The sequence below is a fragment of the Oncorhynchus mykiss genome, chromosome 30, assembly GCF_057628025.1.
Source record: "Oncorhynchus mykiss isolate SJ-2025 chromosome 30, ASM5762802v1, whole genome shotgun sequence".
Lineage (NCBI taxonomy): Eukaryota > Metazoa > Chordata > Actinopteri > Salmoniformes > Salmonidae > Oncorhynchus > Oncorhynchus mykiss.
In genome coordinates, this window is record NC_143051.1 from 19,460,258 (window position 1) to 19,478,449 (window position 18,192).

Sequence of the window (18,192 nt, forward strand, 5' to 3'; positions counted from 1 at the left end):
AATCAAATTATTACAACTATAAACACCCCTATAAGTAATATATGCTCGGTTGATCTGGTTATAGGCTGAGAGACCTACACCACCTACACATCTCAAGTCAATGTAATAATGTTCAAGTGATGGATCATGGGACCGATGTTGATATGAAACCAATTGCAAAATGGTATTATTTGGGATGCGTGTCAATGTTGATCATTGTTCTGTAGCCTCTTGATTGTTGAGTTGGATGGCTGGTGTCCATCTGTGGTCTACGGGTTTATTTGGTCTCTACTCTCATCCAAATGGCACCCTATTCCCTCCATAGTACATTACTTTTGGCCTATAGGGCACTACATAGAGAATAGGGTGCCAAGACAGAGTGCTCAAACACAAAGCCAGGGTAGAATGAGAGGCATTGAGAAGGCAACAGTCTCTCTCTTTTAAAAAAAAGCATTCTGTTGCCACTTGACATTTCACCACTTCAGTTGACCTTAGCCTACATACCCACCTGCAGTTTGTCTGGTTCCATTCCACACACATCCACACACACAAAGTGCATGCCAATTTTATGACTCATCCTTCTCATTGTACTCTTGCTGTACTCTCCTGACAATTGATTAACCTTGTTCTGAAACCTGAGAGACTAAAACCACGTCTTTCCGTCCTGTCTGTCTGTCTATGGCCACTCTGAAACCCAACCCCGGAGGACTTCCTTCAGATTGTTACCCTGCATTCCGGTTCACTTTGAACTGTGACTGACAGAATATGGTGTCATCATAGGAGTCCCCTTCTGTGCCAGCCCTGGCCCCTATGGGCCCCTATGTGTCAAAGGTAGTGCCCTATTTGGGAATATGGTGCCATTTGGGAGCCACAGAGCTTTATCTCCCAAGCAGCTAGGGGGCGCTCTATGACCAGGCACCGGGTTGGGTTGGAGCCGCCAGGCTGCCCTCTAGGATTATCATTGACCCACTAAACCACATGCTGCCTCGACTCCACTGAACCTAATGTGCTGAACTGACAGATCAACAACCGATCAAACCAACTGACCTCCCTGTTGTCTCTCTTTCTCTTGCAGATATTTCAAGAATTTCCTACTACACAGGTGAGTGGCCTTCAGAACTACAAGTGATCTCATACTGTATGCTGTGAACTACAATAGATCTTATATGCTGTGAAAGTTTCTCATTATCTTCTGGTCAGATAAACCTTGGTAGGCAGGTTTGATTTATAGTGGTGCTCTTCTGATGAATAGACGGCTCTGTCATCTACATTTAATGCACCAACATCGACTCATATGAAGGGCACATCCACTTATTCCCAAGAGGATCTAGGCTACTATTCTTAGAGTGACCAATCAGAAACGCATCTTTTGACCAATGGGTAAAATAATGTTAACAAATGGTCCAAACCTGTGTCTATCATAATCCGTTCACAAGTTCTTGTAGTTTTTAGCCTTTTAGGAAAAAATCTGGGGGAAAGCATTGCATCAGCAAAGCTGGATGCTGTGTGAGAATTAAGGCTGATTTACAGGGTTAGTGTTGAACTCGTCATCTTTCTTCTTGAATCCGGAGGATATAAAACAATATAGAGGTAAGATGGATATAGTTTAAGGCATTTCATTTTAGTATTTTAATAATTTAGTGTACGCTTTTCATATTAATGCGAAATTCGTAAGATTTCTTACAAGTATATCTCTGTGAAATGTCAGCGGTGCACAGAGCATACCGCAAGCTTTTTATTTTCAAATGATAAATGAGCTTTTTGGGATCCACCGAAACAGCTTTGCAGACTACCACCACAACATGTGAACTCTGCCAACACAGCTTGGTGTTTATTATCGGATGTATTAGGTTACAAAATCCAACTTTTTGGATATAATGTTAATGATACGTTAGAAGGACCCCACTGAACGATTTAGAACATGAAGAATCATATGTGTCTTGGTCAAATGTATTTTTATAACATAAGGAAGTTACATTTCATCAGCCAAGCATGTTTTCACTCACTCTTCCATCCTCGAAGTGAAGTCATATTAGTCCCCTCCACCGAGAGTGTCTGTGTTCAGAGTGTAAAGATATATTTCCTCAAGATTATTTAGGAAGGGGATATTAGCTGAGCTGAAGGGGAGAGAGAGCGAGCGAAGGTGTGTGTGTGTCCTGTGGATGATGAAGGTCACTGGGAAGCCTGTTTGTCCGTCTCACTCCTTAATGAGACTACACACACACTAAAATGTCATTTGGGTTTCATCATTCTACTGCTGTAAAGTCTCTGGCACTTGAATTCCATGTACCTAAACTAGAGGTCGACCGATTATGATTTTTCAACACTGATACCGATTATTGGAAGACCAAAAAAGCCGATACCGATTAATTGGCCAATTTTTGTATTTATTTATTTGTAATAATGACAATTACAACAATACTGAATTAACACTTATTTTAACTTAATATAATACATCAATAAAATCAATTTAGCCTCAAGTAAATAATGAAACATGTTCAATTTGGTTTAAATAATGCAAAAATAAAGTGTTGGAGAAGAAAGTAAAAGTGCAATATGTGCTATGTAAGAAAGCTGACATTTCAGTTCCTTGCTCAGAACATGAGAGCATATGAAAGCTGGTGGTTCCTTTTAACATGAGTCTTCAATATTCCCAGATAAGAAGTTTTAGGTTGTAGTTATTATAGGAATTATAGGACTATTTCCCTCTATACCATTTGTATTTCATCAACCTTTGATTATTGGATGTTTTTATAGGCACTTTAGTATTGCCAGTGTAACAGTATAGCTTCCGTCCCTCTCCTCGCTCCTCCCTGGGCTCGAACCAGCAACACAACGACAACAGCCACCATCGAAGCAGCATTACCCATGCAGAGCAAGAGGAACAACCACTAGAAGGCGTGCAACGAGAGAGAGGCAGGTTGTTATTGTTTTGGACTAGTTAACTGTAAGGTTGCAAGATTGGATCCCCGAGCTGACAAGGTGAAAATCTGTCGTTCTGCCCCTGAACGAGGCAGTTAACCCACCGTTCCTAGACCGTCATTGAAAATAAGAATGTGTTATTAACTGACTTTCCTCGTTAAATAAAGATTAAACATAGGTGTAATAAAAAAATAATAATCGGCACATTGGCGCCGAAAAATACAGATTTCTGATGGTTATGAAAACTTGAACTCGGCCCTAATTAATCGGCCATTCCGATTAATTGGCCGACCTCTAACCTAAACGCCATACCAGAACTCCATAGCCGTACCTAAACTCCATACCAGAACTCCATAGCCGTACCTAAACTCCATACCAGAACTCCATAGCCGTACCAGAACTCCATACCAGAACTCCATAGTCGTACCAGAACTCCATACCAGAACTCCATAGCCGTACCTAAACTCCATACCAGAACTCCATAGCCGTACCAGAACTCCATACCAGAACTCCATAGCCGTACCTAAACTCCATACCAGAACTCCATAGCCGTACCTAAACTCCATACCAGAACTCCATAGCCGTACCAGAACTCCATACCAGAACTCCATAGCCGTACCAGAACTCCATACCAGAACTCCATAGTCGTACCAGAACTCCATACCAGAACTCCATAGCCGTACCTAAACTCCATACCAGAACTCCATAGCCGTACCTAAACTCCATACCAGAACTCCATAGCCGTACCAGAACTCCATACCAGAACTCCATAGTCGTACCAGAACTCCATACCAGAACTCCATAGCCGTACCAGAACTCCATACCAGAACTCCATAGCCGTACCTAAACTCCATACCAGAACTCCATAGCCGTACCAGAACTCCATACCAGAACTCCATAGCCGTACCTAAACTCCATACCAGAACTCCATAGCCGTACCTAAACTCCATACCAGAACTCCATAGCCGTACCAGAACTCCATACCAGAACTCCATAGCCGTACCAGAACTCCATACCAGAACTCCATAGTCGTACCAGAACTCCATACCAGAACTCCATAGCCGTACCAGAACTCCATACCAGAACTCCATAGCCGTACCAGAACTCCATACCAGAACTCCATTGCCGTACCAGAACTCCATACCAGAACTCCATAGCCGTACCAGAACGCCATACATTTTTTTTATAGAATGTGTAATGAACAACGTGTTTAGTCTCACTCACCCAAAGGCCATTCAGACAACTTGACACAACTGTGGGAAGCATTGGAGTCAACATGGGCCAGCATCCCTGTGAAACACTTTCGATACCTTGTAGAGTACATGCCCTTACGAATTGAGGCTGTTCTGAGAGCAAAACAGAGGGGTTCTTAATGTTTTATACACTCAGTGTGTATATACAGTGCATTCGGAAAGTATTCAGACCCCTTCACATTTTCCACTTTGTTATGTTACAGCCTTATTTTAAAATTGCTTATTAAACTGTTTTTCCCCCTTTACCAATCTACACACAATACCCCATAATGATAAAGTAAAAACAGGTTTTTAGAAATTTGTGCAAATGTATAATAAAAACAAAAAAAATCACACTTATATAAGTATTCAGACTCTTTACTCAGTACTTTCTTGAAGCACTTTTGGCAGCGATTACATCCTCGAGTTTGGCCGGTTGGCCAGCTCTAGGAAGAGTCTTGGTGGTTACAAACTTCTTCCATTTAAGAATGATGGAGGCCACTGTGTTCTTGGGGACCTTCAATGCTGCAGACATATTTTGGCACCCTTCACCAGATCTGTGCCGCGACACAATCCTGTCTCTGAGCTCTACAGACAATTCATTCGACCTCATGACTTGTTTTTTTTAATCTTTTATTTATTTTATTGTTTTATTTCACCTTTATTTAACCAGGTAGGCCAGTTGAGAACAAGTTTTCATTTACCACTGCGATCTGGCCAAGATAAAGCAAAGCAGTGTGACAAAAACAACACAGAGTTATTCATGGGATAAACAAACATACAGTCAATAACACAATTGAAAAGTCTATATACACTGTGGGCAAATTTAGTAAGATTAGGGAGGTAAGGCAATAAATATGCCATAGTGGCAAAATAATTACAATTTAGCAATTAAACACTGGAATGATAGATGTGCAGAAGATGAATGTGCAAGTAGAGATACTGGGGTGCAAAGGAGCAAAAAAATAAATAACAATATGGGGATGAGGTCGTTGGGTGGGCTATTTACAGATGGGCTATGTACAGGTGCATTAATCGGTAAGCTGCTCTGACAGTTGATGCTTAAAGTTAGTGAGGGAGATATAAGACTGCAGCTTCAGTGATTTTTTGCAATTCATTCCAGTCATTGGCAGTAGAGAACTGGAAGGAAAGGCGGCCAAAGGAGGAGTTGTCTTTGGCGATGACCAGTGAAATATACCTGCTGGAGCTCGTGCTACGGGTGGGCGCTGCTATGTTGACCAGTGAGCTGAGATAAGTTGGGGCTTTACCTAGCAAAGACTTATAGATGACCTGGGGCCAGGTCACGCATGCACAGATGTCAGACACACACACACACACACACAAAGTTGTTGTCCATTTTGTGTCCCCTGCCCTCCTAAACCCCCTATAGTAATATTGGAGAATGATGAAGTGACCCAGCTCCATAAAAGACATGATAACGGAGAGAAACCTCACAGAATAGAGGAAATAAATGCTCCTCTTTAGTTTGGCTATACAAACACCTGGGCTACATTCAGTAGGGTACATCATATCAAAACATTTTGCAACAGTAGACCAAAATGAGCATTTCTTATCAGACATGTTAAGGTAGCACCTGTCAATTAAAAAATAATAATAATCCCCAACTGATAGCTATAGAGCTGTTTGCATTGGACTGATATTCCTCTCAATGAGCTGCAGCATCTGGACGCCATTTTGGCATATTGATATTTAGAATGGCAGATTTTAGGTGATTGATCAAAGTAAAGTTAGTTTGTTCATTCACAACCCCCCAGACTGTGTCTTCTGTCTGTCTAGCTAGCACCTCATCTTCTTTGACGACCACAGAAACTCTGAGGATAAAACAGGTTCCAAACGCTGCACTCTCTTTCTGTGTGTCCCAAATTACACCATTTTCCCTATAGAGTGCGCTACTTTTGACCAGAGCTCTATGGGAGTAGTGAAAAGTGTACCATTTGGTACGTACCCTTTGTCTCTCCACATCCCAGGCCTTCCGGTGGTTGGGCTAAATAAGGTGGTCACTGCACGTTGTATATGTTAATTGCTCCAGCCCTCTTTAGCAAGGCAGATACATAGCAATCATCAGCAGGGAATACTGATTAGGAGTTCAAATGATGTAGTGGCATTGTTATGTAAATGACTCATTAAATTAAAGGAAAGTAATCATTGATAATCCCTGTTTCTCTGTTTCATCTGGGTTGGGTTACATGGGTCGAGTTCTGCAGGGTTAGGAGGTTTGGGAGTTAGCTTAAACCTATCACTGTTCAAATGTTAAAACCGCTATGTAGGCTTATGATACCTATCATTCACCCACATAGGTTAATAAAAACCTATAATACACGTTTGTAGGTTTATAATGGTCCTAGAATCTAGGTCATGTTTAATTCCAGTTGTGCAAAGCCATACAGAATGCTCTGAGTCCCCCTGGATAAAACAGAGATGACAAGGTCATGGTTTAAAATGGCATCCATTCTTAGATCAATATTCACACATTCACACATTCTATTGACATTCCATCTGGATCGATTGCACTTAGCTAGCTACAGTAGATTGTATAATCTAGTGGTGTGTGACACACACAAACCTCCATGACTATGTACTGTATGGTTAGTGGAACCATGTGACACTGTTACCCAGGTAAAGTATGTTGGATAAGGTGTGATGATGTTGAAAGCCCCACGGGAGAGGGAGTGATGAGTAGTACAACATCCAACCCCATGACCTTCAACAGTGGCTGGCTCCACAACACCCCCACAAACACACACAGTCCATTAGGTGACAGCTGACTATGTGGCTGCAGATATGAAAGCGATAATGGTGAGAAGGGTAAGATGTACAGGCTGTTCTAGAGCCTACCTGAGCAGCTGTGGGATGGCTGATCTGGGATCTGTCCTGGGTTCAGACTGTGTGTGTTTGTGTGCACTAAACTCCTATCCCTGTCAGTGGGGATATTCAATGTTTGTCTTCAATCATCTTTTCCATGAAGAACGTTGCATACCAGATACACCTGCTTATTTGTGTGTGTTTATTCCATATTTGCAGGATGTTATGATTGACAGTCCCCCCCTCCCCCAGTTATACAAGTAATTTGTGATTCTAATCCACATCATTTAAGTTGACTAGGTAACCATTTAACTATGACCTTAGAGACTCCTACAGTATGTATTTAACCATGGTCTTAGAGACTCCTACAGTATGTATTTAACCATGGTCTTAGAGACTCCTACAGTATGTATTTAACCATGGTCTTAGAGACTCCTACAGTATGTATTTAACCATGGTCTTAGAGACTCCTACAGTATGTATTTAACCATGGTCTTAGAGACTCCTACAGTATGTATTTAACCATGGTCTTAGAGACAGTATGTCTTCCTTTGTCTTCTCTATTAGAACCCAGGCCTGCAAACAGACCAGTTACATATTCAGCTGATGATTGCATGCACCACTGAACCATATGGCTGTGTGTGTTTCTGTGTGTGTTTTTGTGTTTCTGTGTGGGCCTACTCTCAGCCACTGCTCCCAGCTGTGTAAGGTTTGGTGTCTGTATGGTTTGGTAACACGTGCCCCAGCCTAGTGTCTGTATGGTTTGGTAATACGTGCCCCAGCCTGGTGTCTGTATGGTTTGGTAACACGTGCCCCGGCTTGGGCTCCTGCTATTGAAATATGGACAAGGGAGTGGGGAGGAGGGGTGGGTGTGAGGCTTTTGTTTGGGAACAGTGGGCCGGATGTGATGTGAGCTGAATAGCTGGGAAGAGCACCTCTCCCTCTCCATGGGGTTCAGTCATAGCCCCTTTGTCTGTCTGCCCCGGCTGTTTCTGGGGCTCTCTGTCCCTCTGATCCACTATGTTCCAAATAGCACATTGTTCCCTATATAGTGCTCTACTTTCCACCAGGAACCATAGGGAATTGGGTGCCATTTGGGATGCAGACCCAGTCCACATGAATACCCATAGATGGAGCAGCCAGGCAGGGCTACTCTCTTCTGCTCCTCTTCTCCTCCTCTCTCCTTCTCTGTTCTCCACCCCCTCTTGTTTCATTGGCAGTCTGCTCAGTAAGCAGACAATGATTAAATTAACTGGCAGCATAAATCTCTGCCTTCAACTTAAACTCACCCACAGGGGCCAGTCTGGGATGCCACATACAGTGTCTTCAGAAAGTATTCATACCCCTTAAAGCCTGAATTCAAAATGGATTCAATATGTTTTTCTCACCCAACCACACATACAATACCCCATAATGACAAAGTGAAAACATGTTTTTGGAAATGTATTGAAAATTAATTGTGGAAATATCTCATTTACAGACATACACTAACATTCAAAAGTTTGGGGTCACTTAGAAATGTCCTTGTTTTTGAAAGAAAAGCATGTTTTTTTTTGTCCATTTAAAATAATATCAAATTGATCAGAAATACAGTGTAGACAGTGTTAATGTTGTAAATGACTATTGTAGCTGGAAACGGCAGATACATTTTTTAATGGAATATTTACATAGGCGTGCAGAGGCCCATTATCAGCAACCATCACTCCTGTGTTCCAATGGCACGTTATGTTAGCTAATCTAAGTTTATAATTTTAAAAGGCTAGTTTATCATTAGAAAATCCTTTTGCAATTATGTTAGCACAGCTGAAAACTGTTTTCCTGATTAAAGAAGCAATAAAACTGGCCTTCTTTAGACTAGTTGAGTATCTGGAGCATCAGCATTTGTGGGTTCAATTACCGGCTCAAAATGGCCAGACACAAAGAACTTTCTTCTGAAACTCGTCAGTCTATTCTTGTTCTGAGAATTGAAGGCTATTCCATGCGAGAAATTGCCAAGAAACTGAAGATCTCGTACAACGCAGTGTACTAGCGCAAACTGGCTATAACCAGAATAGAAAGAGGAGTGGGAGGCCCCGGTACAGAACTGAGCAAGAGGACAAGTACATTAAAATGTCTAGTTTGAGAAACAGATGCCTCACAAGTCCTCAACTGGCATCATGGCTAGTGGGAAGGTTACTGGCTTTTTCTGTGGCTAAACCAACTAGTTCGTAATTTAACAATTGTATTAATATTTACAGATGGCATACAAGTTTGTAAAGTTCACATGTTCCAGAAGGAATTTCTGCCAATACGGCATTTTGATTAAAAAAATAATTATGTTCAAAAGGCTCTCCTGTGAAGTAGTGACGTGTGACATACTCATAGTTTCCTGAAACGAGTCACATATAAGGTCCCACAGGGTGCTTTGCTGGTGACACTGGGAGTGATATATTTAGAATTCAAGGCACACTTAACCAGCATCGGTACCACAGCATTCTGCAGCAATACGCCATCCCATCTGGTTTGCACTTATTGGGACTATAATTTGTTTTTCAATAGGACAATGACCCAACACACCTCCAGACTGTGTAAGGGCTATTCAACCAAGAAGAGAGTGATTGAGTGCTGCATCAGATAACCTGGCCTCCACAATCACCTGACCTCAACCCAATTGAGATTGTTTGGGATGAGTTGGACTGCAGAGTGAAGGAAAAGCAGCTCAGCATATGTGGGAACTCCTTCAAGACTGTTAGAAAAGCATTCCAGGTAAAGCTGGTTGAGAGAATGCCAAGAGTGCAAAGCTGTCATCAAGGCAAAGAACTGTGTTCTTCTCCAAAGAATAATAAGAAGATTCTTAACTTGTCATGTCAGTAAAAACATAGCAATGATTCGAAGGAAGGTGGTTTACCCCAAGTTTTGTCTATGGATAATATTATAGCCTTATAGGCAGCAAATGTGTCCAAAATAGCACCCTATTCCCTATGTAGTGCACTATTTTCAACCAGGGCCCATAGGGTGCCACTTGAGACTGAAGCTGTGTTCTCATGTAAAGCATTTGAGACGAAGACTCCGTGTCCTAGACATCCCCTCTGGGCCATCTCACTGTAATTAACTACATTGAGGTTTGAGAAAATGAAATCATCATGGTATTTCCTCTGTGCAGATTGCCAGGGGTCTCAGATCGTCACAAAGGTTAGCCCTTAATGCTATCATTGACTGCCAGGGATTTTTTCTTCCAATGGGTGCTTATTGCTGCTTCTCTCGCTGCCTCTCTGCCATTTTCTCTCTCTGTGTCTCGCTCTACCTCTTTTTTTTCTCTCTATTTCTGTATAGACAGGAGTAATTATATCATTTTGGTGAATGTATTTCCATTTACTTCCCTATTGGACCTACCGCTCAGTCATTTCTCTCCTGTTCTATTGGTTATCATATTAATTTATTTCATTGTCCAGAAGCCAAAGACACAATCCTAGTTATATTAGCAGGCCATCCTAGTTTAGATTCCCCTAGTTTAGAGATTTTCACCTCTGCCACGTATGTAACCACTATCAGGTGCTCTGTTTAGAATGGTGTTTTCCTAAGTGCTCTGTTTAGAATGGTGTTTTCCTAAGTGCTCTGTTTAGAATGGTGTTTTCCTAAGTGTGCTGTTTAGAATGGTGTTTTCCTAAGTGCACTGTTTAGAATGGTGTTTTCCTAAGTGCGCTGTTTAGAATGGTGTTTTCCTAAGTGCTCTGTTTAGAATGGTGTTTTCCTAAGTGCTCTGTTTAGAATGGTGTTTTCCTAAGTGCGCTGTTTAGAATGGTGTTTTCCTAAGTGCTCTGTTTAGAATGGTGTTTTCCTAAGTGCTCTGTTTAGAATGGTGTTTTCCTAAGTGCTCTGTTTAGAATGGTGTTTTCCTAAGTGCGCTGTTTAGAATGGTGTTTTCCTAAGTGCTCTGTTTAGAATGGTGTTTTCATAAGTGCGCTGTTTAGAATGGAGTTTTCCTAAGTGCGCTGTTTAGAATGGAGTTTTCCTAAGTGTGCTGTTTAGAATGGTGTTTTCCTAAGTGCTCTGTTTAGAATGGTGTTTTCCTAAGTGCACTGTTTAGAATGGTGTTTTCCTAAGTGCGCTGTTTAGAATGGTGTTTTCCTAAGTGCTCTGTTTAGAATGGTGTTTTCCTAAGTGCTCTGTTTAGAATGGTGTTTTCCTAAGTGCTCTGTTTAGAATGGTGTTTTCCTAAGTGTGCTGTTTAGAATGGTGTTTTCCTAAGTGTGCTGTTTAGAATGGTGTTTTCCTAAGTGCTCTGTTTAGAATGGTGTTTTCCTGCAAATTGCATTTTGGCAAATGTTTGAAAATACAATTTTGTTGGCTGCTTCATTACATTAGTTGCATGTTCTGGATGCATTACCATAATCTACATGTGGTTTATGTGGGTGGACACCCTAATTAATGGGTTATGGTTAATGCATATGGGTCCTGTAAATTTCTCAAATGGCTGGTAATTAAAATCTGCTTAGTCATGTTGTCCTGCGTCACATTTTCCTAACGGAAACCCCGACACACACAACCTTCTCTAGTAGTGAGTGCTGTGGGGGTAGAGTGGAGTGGACCCAGGGTCAGTGTTGATTTGCAGCCTGCCTGGCCGGAGGGGGTTGGGGCTCGGTAAACAGCAGTGGGCTGGAGGACTGAATAGAACCTAGGCTCAGATTAGCATATTAATGAGGCCTATACTAACCCCCTGGCCCCCCCTCTATTCACTTCAATTTAAAGGCTTTATTGGCATGGGAAACATATGTTTACATTGCCAAAGCAAGTGAAGGATTCTCTCTCTCTCTCTTTGCACTCGCTCCTCTCCCCACACCCACTTTTCTGACTGAGGGAGCGGAGTACACAGGCTGCTTCTGTCTTTTCTGGTTCTTCCTCTCATTCAACCTGAAACAATTGCTTTCTCCGTCTCTCTATATCCTTCTCTCCATTCTTGCTGTCACTCTGCCTCTCACTCTCCTCCCATTCTTACATACTCTCTCTCTCTCTCCCCATTATTACACTCTCTCTGTCACTCTCACTGTCACTCTGTCACTCTCTGCACATACCCTGTCATACACTCTTCCTCAAGTGAGTTTAGCACACTGGTCTCCTGCCTCAGAATGAGTACAAAGTGAAGCGAGCGGTGTGGAGTTACTTGTGTTGTTTTGGACTACTGTTCTCTGCTCTCCTGTTCTCCTCTCCTGCGAGACGGCGGGAGTTGGTTGCGGGGCACCTGGGCTAGGATTAGTATTCTGGGGGAAGGCTCTCAGCCGGAGGCTTAGCAACGCTAACCAGCCAGCCAGACGGACGGACAGCCAGCCAGACAGACGGACGGACAGCCAGCCAGACAGAACTACTGTGGATTTCTCCACCGGGACAGAAGTAGCAGAACAAATGAGCTGTATATTCACAGTGGAGGGGCTAAAAACCTCAACACAGTGTTGATCCACCTTATTCTTCCTGCCCCTGTTTCAGGGCTGAAAACTGGGCCAGCACTCGGCTGGGACTCCCTCTCTTACTCTGGATGTCTTGGATGTGTTTCTCTCTCGGAGCCCCTTCCCCCTCCTGTCCCAGACCCTAGTGCTGTCTCTGGACCAGAGGTTGACTGGTGGAGTAGACTGGGGGAGTGGGTAGAGTGAACTGGGGCTGTGTGGATCTGACTTGGCCCTAGGTGTCGGGGATTAGGAGCATTGTGGGCCGGCGTAGACGGGTAGGTTGGTGTTACTTGGTAAGGAGGTAAAGGGTTAGTGGGGTGTAGGGGGAGGTGGGTGTTACTTGGTGAGGAGGTAAAGGGTTAGTGTTGTGTAGGGGGAGGTTGTTGTTACTTGGTAAGGAGGTAAAGGGTTAGTGTTGTGTAGGGGGAGGTGGGTGTTACTTGGTAAGGAGGTAAAGGGTTAGTGTTGTGTAGGGGGAGGTTGGTGTTACTTGGTGAGGAGGTAAAGGGTTAGTGGGGTGTAGGGGGAGGTTGGTGTTACTTGGTAAGGAGGTAAAGGGTTAGTGTTGTGTAGGGGGAGGTTGGTGTTACTTGGTAAGGAGGTAAAGGGTTAGTGGGGTGTAGGGGGAGGTGGGTGTTACTTGGTAACGAGGTAAAGGGTTAGTGGGGTGTAGGGAGAGGTTGGTGTTACTTGGTAAGGAGGTAAAGGGTTAGTGTTGTGTAGGGGGAGGTTGTTGTTACTTGGTAAGGAGGTAAAGGGTTAGTGGGGTGTAGGGGGAGGTTGGTGTTACTTGGTGAGGAGGTAAAGGGTTAGTGTTGTGTAGGGGGAGGTGGGTGTTACTTGGTAAGGAGGTAAAGGGTTAGTGTTGTGTAGGGGGAGGTTGGTGTTACTTGGTAAGGAGGTAAAGGGTTAGTGTTGTGTAGGGGGAGGTTGGTGTTACTTGGTAAGGAGGTAAAGGGTTAGTGTGGTGTAGGGGGAGGTGGGTGTTACTTGGTAAAAGGGTTAGTGTGGTGTAGGGGGTGTAGGTAAAGGGTTAGTGTGGTGTAGGGGGTGTAGGGGGAGGTTGGTGTTACTTGGTAAGGAGGTAAAGGGTTAGTGTGGTTTAGGGGGAGGTGGGTGTTACTTGGTGAGGAGGTAAAGGGTTAGTGGGGTGTAGGGGGTGTAGGGGGAGGTTGGTGTTACTTGGTAAGGGGGTAAAGGGTTAATGTGGTTTAGGGGGAGGTTGGTGTTACTTGGTGAGGAGGTAAAGGGTTAGTGGGGTGTAGGGGGAGGTTGGTGTTACTTGGTAAGGAGGTAAAGGGTTAATGTGGTTTAGGGGGAGGTTGGTGTTACTTGGTGAGGAGGTAAAGGGTTAGTGTTGTGTAGGGGGAGGTAGGTGTTACTTGGTAAGGAGGTAAAGGGTTAGTGGGGTGTAGGGGGAGGTTGGTGTTACTTGGTAAGGAGGTAAAGGGTTAGTGTGGTGTAGGGGGAGGTTGGTGTTACTTGGTAAGGAGGTAAAGGGTTAGTGGGGTGTAGGGGGAGGTTGGTGTTACTTGGTAAGGAGGTAAAGGGTTAGTGTGGTGTAGGGGGAAGGTGGAAGCCCTGGCCTCCATGCGGTTCTGTGAGAACTCTGGGTGTTGGCCGGCCGTGGGACCCGAGACAGAGAGAGCAGGGGGACCAACCAACATGGAAACCAGTCCCGGCTGCAGCCTCTTCCCCATATGCTGGGCTGCAGGTACTACTACCAACTACTAACTCTGAACTTCCACTACTTCTTTTTCTTCTCCTCCTCCCAACTTATTATTCTCCTCCTCCTCCCACCTTGTTATTCTTCTCCTCCTCCCACCTTATTATTCTTCTTCTCCTACTCCCACCTTGTTCTTCTTCTCCTCCTCCCATCTTGTTCTTCTTCTCCTCTTCCTCCCACCTTGTTCTTCTTCTCCTCCTCCCACCTTATTATTCTTCTTCTCCTCCTCCCAACTTCTTCTTCTTCTCCTCCTCCCACCTTATTCTTCTTCTCCTCCCACCTTGTTCTTCTCCTCCTCTTTCCACCTTGTTCTTCTTCTCCTCCTCCCACCTTGTTCTTCTCCTCCTCCTTCCACCTTGTTCTTCTTCCTCTCCTCCCACCTTATTTTTCTCCTCCTCTTCACACCTTATTCTTCTCCTCCTCCTTCCACCTTGTTCTTCTTTTCCTCCTCCCACCTTATTCTTCTTTTCCTCCTCCCACCTTATTCTTCTTCTTCTCCCACCTTATTCTTCTTCTCCTCCTCCCACCTTATTCTTCTTCTTCTCCTCCCACCTTATTCTTCTTCTCATCCTCTCACCTTATTCTTCTTCTCCTCCTCCCACCTTATTCTTCTTCTCCCACCTTATTCTTCTTCTCCTCCTCCCACCTTATTCTTCTTCTTCTCCTCCCACCGTATTCTTCTTCTCATCCTCTCACCTTATTCTTCTTCTCCTCCTCCCACCTTATTCTTCTTCTCCTCCCACCTTATTCTTCTTCTCCTCCTCCCACCGTATTCTTCTTCTTCTCCTCCCACCTTGTTCTTCTTCTCCTCCCACCTTATTCTTCTTCTCCTCCTCCCACCGTATTCTTCTTCTCCTCCTCCCACCTTATTCTTCTTCTCCTCCCACCTTGTTCTTCTCCTCCTCCCACCTTGTTCTTCTTCTCCTCCTCCCACCGTATTCTTCTTCTCCTCCCACCTTATTCTTCTTCTCCTCCCACCTTGTTCTTCTCCTCCTCTTTCCACCTTGTTCTTCTTCTCCTCCTCCCACCTTGTTCTTCTCCTCCTCCTTCCACCTTGTTCTTCTTCTCCTCCTCCCACCTTATTTTTTTCCCTCCTCCTCCCACCTTGTTCTTCTCCTCCTCCTTCCACCTTGTTCTTCTCCTCCTCCTTCCACCTTGTTCTTCTTCCTCTCCTCCCACCTTATTTTTCTCCTCCTCTTCACACCTTATTCTTCTCCTCCTCCTTCCACCTTGTTCTTCTTTTCCTCCTCCCACCTTATTCTTCTTTTCCTCCTCCCACCTTATTCTTCTTCTTCTCCCACCTTATTCTTCTTCTCCTCCTCCCACCTTATTCTTCTTCTTCTCCTCCCACCGTATTCTTCTTCTTCTCCTCCCACCTAATTCTTCTCCTCCTCCCACCTTATTCTTCTTCTCCTCCTCCCACCGTATTCTTCTTCTTCTCCTCCCACCTTGTTCTTCTTCTCCTCCCACCTTATTCTTCTTCTCCTCCTCCCACCTTGTTCTTCTTCTCCTCCTCCCACCGTATTCTTCTTCTCCTCCCACCTTGTTCTTCTCCTCCTCCCACCTTGTTCTTCTTCTTCTCCTCCCACCTTATTCTTCTTCTCCTCCCACCTTATTCTTCTTCTCCTCCCACCTTGTTCTTCTTCTCCTCCCACCTTATTCTTCTTCTCCTCCTCCCACCTTATTCTTCTTCTCCTCCCACCTTGTTCTTCTCCTCCTCCCACCTTGTTCTTCTTCTCCTCCTCCCACCTTATTCTTCTTCTCCTCCCACCTTATTCTTCTCCTCCTCCCACCTTGTTCTTCTTCTTCTCCTCCCACCTTATTCTTCTTCTCCTCCCACATTATTCTTCTCCTCCTCCCACCCTATTCTTCTTCTTCTCCTCCCACCTTATTCTTCTTCTCCTTCTTCCATATCCTCACCATCTACCTGTGTTAGGTCGATCAGAAGAGTGTTTAGCTAGTCGCGGCTATTGTTTTTCTGTTATAGTTTAATCCTGACTGACTGACTGTGTTGTGTAGCCTGCCTGTTGTGATGCCATAGAGGATTGTGTTGAAATCATTAACATTCCAAACCTCAGAGTGACAGATTTCATACCGATTACATCTTTATAGTTTTGATGCCCCCCCTTGTTTTGCTTGAACGGTTGTCGTTTATCTTTCTGTGCAATGCAGCAAGCTCTGCTATTTTAAAGGGCACAACGCCTCCCAGAGAAGTGGCATTTCTCCACATAACGAGTAGTAACCTTTAGAAACCTGTCTGTGACAGATGATAGGGACGTTACCATGATACTGCAGTAGGGGAGCTGCAAGCTTTGTTTTCCCTGTGGAATGGATGGTGTGTGTGTGTGCACATATTTGTCTTAGTTTGTGTTCGACACACACACACAAACTAAGATAAACTAACACAAACTAAGACAAATATGTGCACACACACAAACTAAGATAAACTATGTATTTGAACATATGCGTAACTGTGTGTGTGTGTGTAACTGTGTCTGTGTGAATTTTTTGGTTTGCGTGTAGATGTTGCGTGTTTCAGAACCACAGGGTTCAGCTCCCTTTCACATGTTGCCCATAGAACCCACAGCTGACCTGATTGCTTGAGCAGCTGCTGATAATGGAGGCTGGGACCTGTAGCAGTCAATTCCATTTCTAGCCAGACTCCCACTTCGAGTGGCTTTCTTTGTCTGCATGGAAAACACAACATGTGAATTTAAAGCACCCTATTGTCACTGAGCATATGCTTCAGCATGCCATGTGTCAGTCAGTCGTCAACTAACGGGGAGGGGAGAAGGGAGAGGGGAGAGAGAAGAGGAGAGGGGAGAGAAGGAGGGAAAGAGGAAGAATAGGAGAGGGGGGAGGATAGGTAGAGAGAGATAGAGGGAAAATAGGAGGAATGAGAGTGAAAAGAGGAGAGAGGGAGAAGAGGAGGGAGGGAGAGGGAGAAGAGGAGAGGAGGGAGAAGAGTAGAGGGAGAGGAAAAAGAGTAGAGGGAGAACGGAGGAGGAGAGGGAGGAGGAGAGGAAAAATAGTAGAGGGAGAAGAAGAGAGGAGAGGAAAAAGAGTAGAGGGAGAAGAGGAGAGGGAGGACGAGAGAAAAAAGAGGAGAGGGAGGAGGAGAGGAAAAAGAGGAGAGGGAGGAGGAGAGGAAAAAGAGGAGAGGGAGGGGAAAAAGAAGAGAGGGAGGAGAAGAGGAGAGGGAAAAGAGGAGAGGGGGAAAGAAGAGAGGGATGAGAAGAGAAGAGGAAAAAGGAGAGGGAGAGGAAAAATAATAAGAATAGAGGGAGAAGAGGAGGGAGAGGGAGGAGAGGGGGAGGAGAGGGAGAAGAAGAGGGGTAGAAGAGGAGAGAGAGGGAAAAGAGGTGAGAGGGGAAAACAAGGAGAGGGAGAAGAGAGGGAGGGGAAGAGGAAAAAGAGGAGAGGGGGGAGAATGGGGAGGAGAGGGAGAGGAAAAAGAGGAGCGGGAGGAGAAGAGAAGAGGGAGAGGAAAAAGAGGAGAGGGAGGAGAAGAGGAGAGAGATGGAAAAGAGGAAAGAGAGGGAGAGGGAGAAGAGGAGAGGGAGAAGAGGAGAGAGAGAGCTAGACGTGGAGAGGAGAGGGAGAGAGAGACGGGGAGAGAGCGAGTGACGTGGAGATAGCGAGAGAGACGTGGAGAGGAGAGCGAGAGACTAGGAGAAAGAGGGACGTAGAGAGAGAGCAAGAAACATAGAGAGAAGAGAGACGTGGAGAGGAGAGAGAGACGTGGAGAGGAGAGCTAGAGAGACGTGGAGAGAGAGCGAGAGAGACGTGGAGAGAGAGCGAGAGACTAAGAGAAAGAGGGATGTAGAGAGAGAGCAAGAAACATAGAGAGAAGAGAGAGACGTGGAGAGGAGAGAGAGACGTGGAGAGGAGAGCTAGAGAGACGTGGAGAGGAGAGCTAGAGAGACGTGGAGAGAGAGCGAGAGAGACGTGGAGAGAGAGCGAGAGAGACGTGGAGAGGAGAGAGCGAGCAAGACGTGGAGATGAAAGAGCGATCGAGACGTGGAGAGGAGAGAGTGAGAGAGACGTGGAGAGGAGAGAGCGAGCGAGACGTGGAGAGGAGAGAGCGAGA

The 18,192-nt window shown here is 44.6% G+C and overlaps 1 protein-coding gene across 43 annotated transcripts in view; it reads left to right on the forward strand.

The window, feature by feature from the left end:
* The window catches only part of LOC110488057 (focal adhesion kinase 1), a 177,379-nt gene that overhangs the window by 49,111 nt on the left and 110,076 nt on the right, over positions 1-18,192 (forward strand). For 25 of the 43 annotated variants that reach the window (XM_090227718.1, XM_090227722.1, XM_090227724.1 and 22 more), the window contains exon 2: positions 1,055-1,081. Coding sequence is in view for 26 of the 43 variants with exons in the window: in XM_090227705.1 (XP_090083831.1) it covers positions 1,055-1,081 (27 nt within the window). In the remaining 17 variants the exon portion in view is untranslated. Of the gene's footprint in view, positions 1-1,054; positions 1,082-9,494; positions 9,702-13,597; positions 14,091-18,192 lie in introns of those variants that run through there. The other 18 variants (XM_090227704.1, XM_090227707.1, XM_090227712.1 and 15 more) reach the window with 5 other exon arrangements.